The 10871-nt window shown below is 34.3% G+C and overlaps 1 protein-coding gene across 1 annotated transcript; it reads right to left on the reverse strand.

The window, feature by feature from the left end:
• Positions 1-391: 391 nt before the first annotated feature.
• LOC114388003 (calmodulin-binding transcription activator 5-like) lies at positions 392-10386 on the reverse strand. Its single transcript, XM_028348324.1, has 14 exons — positions 10264-10386; positions 10005-10140; positions 8756-8881; positions 8163-8278; positions 7177-7265; positions 6962-7007; positions 5805-5928; positions 5266-5382; positions 5125-5183; positions 3791-4171; positions 2751-3448; positions 1868-2414; positions 1063-1368; positions 392-816 (listed from the first exon to the last, which is right to left on the reverse strand). Exons 2-14 carry the CDS (start codon positions 10069-10071, stop codon positions 757-759), a joined length of 2736 nt encoding a protein of 911 aa, XP_028204125.1. The 5' UTR covers positions 10072-10140; positions 10264-10386; the 3' UTR covers positions 392-756.
• Positions 10387-10871: the final 485 nt, after the last annotated feature.

The following is a 10871-nucleotide window of genomic DNA, read 5'->3' on the forward strand; positions in this document are numbered from 1 at the left end:
GTACCAGTATATAGACTACAATACTCAAACTGCCCCCTACTCACCCACAAGCTCACGTTGTTTCATGTTTGAGTATGTTCACTCTGATTTAATTATTTCAAACATGAAATTAAGTGTCAAAATTAAAATTAATCAACTAATAAAAAAAAATAATTTTTTAACCATAAATAAAAAAAACTACACAATAAAAATAACTTTTGATTGTGAATCAAAATACTACACAACGGAAAATTTCCATTGTTATAAATGAAAGTAGGGGGCGCGGCTTCTAATGATGCAAGAGAAACAAATATCCATTATCTATTAATCACAACAAAAATGTATTTTTGTCAAGGATATTTTTGTTAAATAAAATGAAAAAAATTTGGGGTGAGAATAACGAAAAGGAGCGTGAGAATAATATGAGCTTAGTTATTGTTGCAATTGATCTTCCTAAAGTCCCAAAGACAAAGACAAATCCAAAACTTTATACTAAATGAAATAACTAAATAAATCTAAGAAGGCTTGTTATTTAAGTTACAAACTTGATCTTGCATCAGAAACATCCCTCATAGGGAGCTTAATTACACACGGACGATCCATTCAAGACATTAAAGCAATATGAAAGGGTCATGGGTTCAAATCTACACTAGGGAATTTACAGGATCTACTTTCTATACAAAAAGAAGACACCAAGCTATCACTACACACTAGTTTGTTACAGGAGTTGGCTACATCCCAAATATGGGGAAACCTTGTTCTGGAAAAGACACCAAGCTATGTCTTGGGTAACATGTCAACTTCAGAATCAAGGAATTCTTCTAATTCCAGTTCCAGCTGCATAAAGCAGTTCAAAAAAGTAAACAAACATGTGAAATGAAATAAGTTTAAACATGTTTTTAGTCCCTCAAATTTGGGTAAGTTTAGTTTTGCTCATTTTATGAATTTGAGGGACTAAAAAGAGCAGTTTTTTAATTGAAGGACCAAAATAAAAAATATCTCAAATTTGAGAGACTAAAAAAATATTTTAGCTAATGAAACAAAATAAAAACATGAGACATTACATTCGCATGTGTTACTCACCTTTGCTTGATTATGTGTCAGCTTCATCCTTCTATATTCTTCTTGTGCTTTCTTAGAACGGAACATGGCCTGCACACGTATGACAGACCTCTCAATGCGTTCTTCAGCTTGTTTCCGGCCGGTGCGAAAGAAATCCTCCTCTGCAATTGAATCACTTTCCTGCGTCTCCTCCCTGGCAGGATTAACCTGGAGACCACGAAAGCCTTTTCTCTTTAAACGCCAACGCAGGATCACTTTCTCAAGCACCCCAACAGACCATATGATTTTCCGATATTGCTTCCGTGCTTGAAAGCCCCTGAAAGCAGCCTGCATTGAAAACACAGACGATTAATCTTTTCCCGGGTGTAACTTGTGTTATCCACTCAAGCAGTTGGTCTCAATTAAACTTTAGAAAGCAAGCTATGAGTAGACAGGAAAGAAAGTCCACTCCTAGACTCAAAATTCAAGTGGTATTATACTACACCAACATTCTCTAAAATGTATAAGCCCTATTTCAGATTATGATTTAAGGCTAACCTTTCTTTGCCATGATTTTGGTCAATTTGCTAGCTTCTTACAAACTGGTAAAAAATTATAGTCAACAAACAAATAGTTGACTTGTTAAGTTCAAATATGTGGTCACTAAAAGTGCTTGGATGAGCATGAATGTTCTCATAACTTGTGGCACAGGACACATTATATGTGCTAATTGACATGAATCCACAGTCAATCCATCCAAAAATTGCCTCGAACAAATAACATCATTTTTCATTGTGACATATTTACTCAGGATAGTCAACAAGAACAAAGGATGAGTAGGTCTTACTTGAATTTTGATAGCTTGATGCCGCATGTTGAGAAATTCTCTACGGTACTTCCATGTACGAAATCTATGCTGAATCCGAGCGGCGGCTGTCATCTTTTTTTTTGACTCATAGTTGCGAAAGGCATGTTGAATCCTCATTGCTGCTACTATTTGACGTGCTTCTTCCTCTGGGCTGATAATTTCAACTGCCTTATATCGTAATTTAAATGAATGCTCCCTAAATGCAGCTTGAATCCGTGCTGCAGCCTCGGCAGATATACGGTAAGCTGCCAAAGTCTCCTTAACGTACAGTTGGTCCTCAGTAAGGTTCTCAGCATTTACTGGATCAGTTGAGCTAGTTTCCAGTGAGCCACTGATATTTCCAGCCAAACTCATTTCATTGAACTGCTCAACCAGAGACTTCTCAGAAAGGAAAGCAGCTAAGCCATCACATCCCTTCATATAGGCAAGATCAGCAGCAGTACATCCACCAGGATATTGTGGAGTTGGATCTGTGACCAAGTTTGGCCTTGCCCCACAAGACAACAGAGTTGCAACCATTTTCTCCCTGCAGACACAAATTTTAAATTTTAAATCAAATAAACAATGAAAAGTTTGTTCATGCTCGTTGCTGGATTAAAAATAAATCAAATGCACACAAGAAAGTATCATATGGAAACTGAAAAGATCATATATTGCCAAATTTGATGGTAAGATCATATATATCATGCTCTGCCTGTTTATCTTTAGTGAAAGGAAACTGGAAAGAACTTGAACAGTGAAATCAAGTTAGAAAATGATTTTTTATTTTTATTTTTTATAACTAGTCACAAAATGATTTTCAGGTCAATGTGGTTGCAGCTAGGCTAATTGTTCAGGCAAGTGGAGTATCCATGTATCGTACATTCCATAAGATGCTGCCCAATGAAGAGCTGTCCATCCAAATTTGTCACGGAAATCCAGCGACAAGCCCGACCAAGAAAATAAGGAGATTGCCCAACTATATCCTAGCATTGCACACAAATGAATTACACCTTGCCCTTGCGCATCATATTCAGTACTCTTTCTGCCTAAGATAATTCGTTCCAAAAGCCATTCCTTTAATTTGTTTTTCAATGCAGTTTCAAACAAGGAATCTTTTACTTTTGAAAATGGAATTGTATTGTCATCAATTGACTTCATCAAGTATTGCCAACTTTTGGAGATATATGATGTTTTGAAGGAAAATCTTCTAGCCTCTTTCAGTGCATTCGGTGATACTTTACTTGAGAAAATGTTAAGGCTCGTGTCTGAAGCAAAGAGCAAATGAGCAAGCCTCATCTGAAGTCGAAACTCATTCCAGTTGTATTTCTCTTCCATTGAAGCAGTTGGCTCATGCAAAATAGGAGTACGATACTCAAAATTAACAACTTGGCTGATGGGCTTATGGCCATCAAAGCTCAAATAGAGATTGACCAATCCAGGCGAGTGTGGTGGTACGCAGCACCGGTAAACTCCAACCTGAACAATTTCTACAGGAACACTTACATCACCACAGACACACAGTAGGTTGGACTTTGCAAGGTTTTCATAGTTATTATGAAAATATCCAGTTACCAGGACCTGCAAGAAGTAAAGAGACATTGAATTTTCACTTATAATTGCCAAAAAGAAAAAATGGTAGCAAACATATGAATTGATCGCGCTTGTAGCCAGAGTGCTAATGATGCCTACTGAAAATGCATTTTTTTTACATTGCAAAAATTGACAATGTGTGCTCCACGTGGAGTTGTAGGTTTTATAGTTCGAAGCTTTGAAATTCCATAGCCATACTATATTGTCCAAGACTGAATGAAAACGCAGAGAATTTAACTAAGAAACTAAATATTACATTTGGTGCTAAAGGATACAATTATAACAGAAAATAATTGCTAGCAATTAGACATATTAGAAACAAAAGGATACCTTTGTTTTCTCAGTGGAAGATGCCCATGTAGGGGACACCTCAGTGAGATTAAATACTTGTTCTGGCAGAGAAGATTGCAGATTATCTGCCACCAGTGATGAATATGGTACATGAACAGAAGAAATTGATGCTTTAAGAGCTGATTCATCTATGGAACATGGTGTATCCGATATGATGTTCATCCACGTTCCAAAGCTGTCCTGACTTTGCAAGCCTTCGTTGACCAAAGTGCCCAAGGTGTCAACGCCTCCCGATGATATAGGACTATTTTTCAGAAGAATAGCACTATCTGGGAAACTGTAAGGGGCACTATTGCTCCCAGAAACTGGCTGAGTTAAATTACCAAAAGAAGGAATTTCTGCTGAAGGATTACTGGATACCTGGTAACAAAAGCCCTATATAGGTTACAACAGCAGCTATCACAAAGCAAGTATCACGAGAAGAAAGACAGAAAGAAGCAGAAGAACATGAGAATATATTTAAGAGATACAAAATTTTATCTATATAAACAATAACCTTTTATGTTTTGTCTATTGATAAGAACGATTTTTCTACCAATTTAAGTGATATATAAAATATATTTACATTTTACTTATATAAGTGTGAAAGAAATATTATATACCGAGTTCCTAGGACCTTAGTTAATGGGTACAACTGAGTTAAGTCTTAGCCCAAGAGAACACATGAGAACAAGTAATAAGTGCCAAAAATAAAAGAAAAGAAAAAACAGTGTATAACTTCCTATAATCAACAGAAGAACAATAATTTCAACAGCGAGACAAAACAAGTGCAATTGCAATGCTTAATCCTGAATGCTTGAGCATCTACTTTTATAAATAAATGATATAAACTCTCTTTTGACAGTATTACATACACTTTAAAAAGGATTAGCCAAAATAACAATAAACTCATACAGGACTAACAACAAGGGGATGAAACTTTTTTTGGCTGTGTGCAGCTTGCTCTTTGGTATGTCTGATTGAAAAAGAATGCCTGCATTTTACCCCTAAATGTGCTTTGAATATGCTGGTGTTATTGGCCTTTCTTTGGCATGCTTCTCAAGGCTGTTTCAAGGGAGTTTTCATTTCCCGTACACGAAGATTGGTAGGCCACATTCTTTAATCTTTCTTTTCCCTCTCTTTTTATTTCAAAGAATATCTAACCCTCCCCATAGCTGTGCTTTACTTATTTATTCTCCTATTAAATTTATTTTTCTATCTAAAAGAAATTCAAAGGACTAATGGTCCCTTAAAACCTTCCACAAAACATAAATGAAAAATTACAACACAGCTTAATAAAGAACACAAATGAAAGAAAGACAATATAATCTTACATTGCCAAATCTTCCACTCAGTAAACTTTGATTTTCTTGAAATGAATATGGGACGTTGCCTGGCAAAAGTAAATTTAACATATAAAATATTAAGGTTCTTTCCCAACAAGCAAAGGGTCCTGTTAAAGAGCAAACAATTACCTCCATTAGATGTAGTAGAAGTGTTGACATTTGGAACCACTAGGTCATCCCATTCAAGTGTATTAATCTCATGAAGCCTCTGCTCATGACTTTTGGCAGTTAAATTGTCATTAAGCTCTGTTTATCTCCAAAAAAAGAAAAAAGGGATGAGGATATATATACCTAGTCAAGGAAAGATAGCAACAGTATGTATGACAGCAACAATAGAAACCATATATATAGGATCATTAGATCATATCCAACTAATAAAAAGGCTTTTATTTATGGTTTCCTTTGGAAAGATGGGCTTAAGACAAAAATGGTGGGAGTCGGAGGAATAAAAATTTGCAATGTATAAAAAGACATGCACGTTGCACATGTTCTTTTATTTAATTATCTTAACTAATTATCCTGCTTTTTTTCCCCTAACAAGCACTTACCATCTTCTAAATATAAGATGCCAATATTAAAAAGAAATGTAAGAAGCCTTTCATATTGATAGCCTCAAGAATATAACTTGTAAGAACATAGACTGAAATCATCTAAAAGTTATTTCTCACCAACAGCATAAGCACTGTTCACCCCAGAATCCAAGTCTTCTGATGGAATCCAAGATGCAGCTGGATCAGAGGCAGAACTTGAATTTGAATTTACGGGTGTAGCAGGAGAACCTTGCAATTGTAACTGTAGCATAAACCACCACCTAACAAAGGTTAGAGAGCCAAATTTTATTCAATAACCAGTTCAAATGGTAAATCATAAAAGACACTGATAGAGAGGGAAATAGATGGGAAAGGTGTATGTTAGAAAATACCCTTGGAAGAGTTAGAGAGCTGTCAGTTGTAGGACAGCTAAGATAACTGTTAGTTAGTTAGTTATAACCAATTGTGGTTAGAGAAGAGGCTATAAATAGCTGTGGGAGGGGTTAGTTAGGGGTTGAACAGAAAGTGATAGGAGAATGGGAGGCTGATGAGACCTCAAATCCATCAGAGTGTGTAATTACTGCATTCTAATTCGAATAAAACAATTTCACCTTTTCTGGTCCAGTTCTATCAGACACATATCCAACACTGGGAGTCATGGAAAGGCTCCTCTAAGTAAGGGTGTATCCACCCTTTGATTTAATTTAAATTACAGTGTGATTTTAACTCACTAAAATTTAAGGGTGGATACACCCCTTGCTCACTTTAGACACAAATTCCCTTTAGAGGAGCTTTATTGAGATGCCTTGCATTAGTACCAGCGAAGTTCATGCAGAGAATAAATTTCATTTCCAACCAGACCATTTTAAAAACATGGTTGGTGTGAGACATTATTCTTATAGACAATTTCTGCGCATCCAGAAACACTCAAATGATCAGGCCAACTTGATGTACGCTCTGCTACCAACTTGAAACAGAAACAAGGAACAACTTTTTGACTGAAAAGCTTCCTTAGGAGAGAGTCTCCCAGCCTTATCATATATATAGAAATTTTGTACGAAGGCTCAAAGAGGTTTCCCATAACCAGGGAAAGAATATTACAAGATCTACAAGATATTCGGTAATATTATCACAATTTCAACAATACAAACTCACCATAATCTCTACAATAAACTAAAAATATAAGGTTTTTCTATCATGCAAAGCAACATGCAAATAGGAAATCTTAGTCATCATTTGGATATGAAGTTAAATGTTGTAGAGGAATAAGGAAGAAAGAAAGGGATTAACACAACCTCTTGTGTGTCACGATAATGAACAAGGACTATGTGCTCCAGATTCCTGAATAAAATCATAACATTAGTAAGTCAAGTTCCTATTAGCAAACTTATTTTTATTCTCTGTTTAACAAAAATTCAGGAAATGTATAACCCTTGTTACTAACTCAGTTCACAAATACAGACATGCATGATATATTGGAATTGGGAACCTAAAGTCCAGCAAAACATACTTATCAAGCAACCAATAACATCTACGAACAAAGGTTGGGTTATCTTGGCCATGTGCATAATATACGTGGATCCTTTCTTCATTGCCAACCTGATTGATGATGGAAAAAATAATAGTAGGAATCAAACATTGGAATCACATAACAAAAACTGTAGGAAGAGAAGTTGATAATAGAAAATATAGTGTAATAAGGTGACAAGATTGAAGAGAAAACATAATTTATTCCTCAAATGTCACCAAGAAAGAATGATAAAATATAACTAAATATTTTACAACTATAGATGTACAAAGCATAGAGAATGTGTGATACAAACCTAGCAGTACCCAATTACTGAATTAATACTCCTAAATCTAACATAAATCATGTCTAAATCGACAGAATGTCAAAACTCCGAAGTCCAACAACAAATTACCACTCGCAGCTCATTGAAGAAAGCACATTGAATTAAAGATGGTGTAATAAAACTAGTAAAATGCATAACTGAGCTTTAGAAAGCTCCCAGTGTTTTAATATTTAACCTATTTTAGTATCAAGGTGGCAGGTCATTCAAACCTATAATCACATGAAAACAATCCAAACATCTCACCACTGACCCAATTCTAGAGGCTTATTTCAATATTTAACCCAAATACTCATGAGGCCACTTGATATACTCCATCATATTCATGTCACAATATTTTATTCCCTTCATCTCGCCAAAAACACTCTACATTGATCAGCTGATGCCATTGGCCACTCTAAACAACCAAAGATTCAGTAAAACTATTTTGAAAGTTCAATTAAACAGGATCAGGGAAGGCACAACAAACCATCAGAGACTATTAAAAAAGACCAATTTTACTATAGTAGGCAAAACCATTAGAAGACCAAATTCAATATAGGACAAACCATTAAAACTCCCTAGATACATCTTCAATAAACTACATTCAATGGGGTACTTGCTAGCACAACTTCAAATAAACGCCCACAAAAATTAAAATCCTCACTTTTAAGTGTTCATGGGCTTCTTTGACAGTTTTCCCATCGGTTTTCTTTTTCCAATTGTGCCCATCTTTTCTGAAGTTCCTAAGCATCTTGCGGTCAAATAGTACAATAGTACCACCTGTTTTACAAACAAAATTATAATATAACATTATCACTGATGATTGGAATCCTGTTGGACATCATATAATTCTCAATAATTCAAACAATTTGTTAGTTAGATGCAAAAATATTACTTTAATTAAAATTCCATTTAATAGATCTACGAAGGAATAATGCCAGAAATCAATCATAGAGGTTTTATAGCATATAAACTTGAACAATGCATAAATTTGTGTATAAAACTTTTTCTTCTTTTTATGTATTTTACTTTTTGTTAAGACATGCTTCAACAAGAACTGAAGGATCTACATGTTTACAATAATAATACCGTCTGCAAAACATGAAATGCTCAGAAGCAACAAAATCAAAATGTTTCATGGAAATTAAGAAATAGAAGTTGAAAGAGATGAGAACAAAGTTGATGAGAAATGATCTATTTGACAATGCATATCTAATTTACAACATCAAGTTGCTGTTAATAGCAGCATGTGATTACTTTTGGGCAAATTCACTGGCTTGACATTGATCTTGAAATATTTGTGATTACAGAGTATGGCATGGATCTCATTGGGACGAAGCCATCTGCTTTTTGCTTCCTCCATAGTATTACTAACATCCAAATCTGGGCCACATAAGAAATTACTTTAGAAAAACAAATCAGCAGTTATGATTAATATGCATTGACCATTGACCACATAATTGGTAGTAGTAATAATACCTGCAGTTGGAAGCAAATAGCAAAGAAATACATAGCAAATATAAACCCCATATTGAAAAGTACAATTTTCTATTCCATATTGAACCAAAAGTTAAAGCCACACTTTCACATCTTGAGATTTTAATCTTTTGCTTCCTTGAACTATTTCACATCCTAACAAAAGCCGATATTTATATGTAAGTTGGACATCTCAGCTGGTTTACTGAGCCTTGGGATCAATCCTTGTAAAGTCACTAACCTTCTAAGTTCTATCTACATGCTGCGACATTTTGTTTGAACATATTGCAGAGTTCACAAAATCAATATATTTTGCAATCACAAGTGTCTAAGATACTAACAAGTAACATTTACTAAATCTTATGCATAATACAGGAAATGATTTTACTAGTAGGTTTTAACTAAGATGCTTAAGTAGATTTTAACTTATGGAAGAAGCTTGATTCATTTTGTGTTTTATTTGCTTCTCCTATATAAGCATTTATCGAGAAATTTTATCCACACACAGTCTATCTAATATAAGGAAACAACACAATAAAATTGGGGAGTTGTCATGGTACCCTGCTTTTGACCTCAGTACCAATACCCTTAACCTTAATTAAGTTCTCAAAGAATGATTTCTAGTTGCTTCTCCCAAAACAGTTTGAACTTAATCAAGTTTAAACAACAACCAATACCAGAACAATCTTTAAAACCCCAAATTCCCTTATTTTCTCCAAGAAAACACAAAGAGAAGTTTACACTTGATCAAGGAGAAACAATCCACAACCAAAACCAACCACACTTTCTTTCTTCACTCCAACCTTGCATTGAAAATCACACACAATCATCTCTAGGAGCCAAAAACCAGCTACACATGAGACCAAACAACAACTTACACACACAATTCAAACTTGATCACCCCCCTCCCAAAAAAAAAAAAAAAAAAACAAGAGGGAACTTCTCAAAATTGAAACTTAGTTAAAATTGAGGTTCAACCAAATATGAGCACAAACCAAATAGAGAGGTAAGAGAGGAAGAAGGCAAGTACCCTCCAACGTGTGAAAGCCATGTATCTCTGCACTCACAAGCTGCCCCGTTAAGTTGTGTGACATCATCACAACAAAAGAAACTTTCCCAACAGCTTCTTCTCTTAGCACAAAACTAACAATTGCAGCACCGACAACCTTGGCAAGAAGTCAGATAATATACAGAATCAGATAACTAGTTGTGAACTGAAGAGAGAACAAAAAAAGAAAAAAAACAAGTCAAAAGTCAAATGCGAAGAGAGAAAAAGGTAGAAATTTTACCTGATTCCGGAGATTGGAAGAAAGAGAAACGGTAAGTCGGAACTGAATAATGTCACTCAGGTCTCCTCTGTTGCTTTTTCTTTCTTCACTTACTATTTTCGAATTATTTTCTTTTTTTTAATAAAAATATTCTCGCCTTCTAAATTTCTTTCATTGGCTTCTCTCATATATGATTGATTTTAGAAAGAAAAAAAAAGTAAAAGAGAAAAAGGGTTTTTTTCTTTATGGGCGGAAAAAGTTGAAAGAAAAAAAATATAAATATAAATAATCCATTATTCCATCCAATTTTAGAGGGAACATCATCAAATTACAGTGTTACTTAACCGTAGCACTCCTATTATCTCATTTTTCTTATTCATTGGAATACAAAATAATATTAAATTTATAATAACTTATGTATTTATTTAACTAATTAAGTTAAATTCTTTGACAGATTTCTTAAGTATTATTTCATTTTAAGAATTTATATTACACATTTTTTATTTCCTTGAAAAGAATGAAAATTTTATATTCATACGATAATGACAGTTGTTTTTTTAATACAACTCCTCACTTTTCCTTTATTTTAATTTATCTTTTTTAATATTTTTATTTTTAAATTGAAATTA

The sequence above is a fragment of the Glycine soja genome, chromosome 15 (genome assembly GCF_004193775.1).
Source record: "Glycine soja cultivar W05 chromosome 15, ASM419377v2, whole genome shotgun sequence".
NCBI classification, from domain to species: domain Eukaryota; kingdom Viridiplantae; phylum Streptophyta; class Magnoliopsida; order Fabales; family Fabaceae; genus Glycine; species Glycine soja.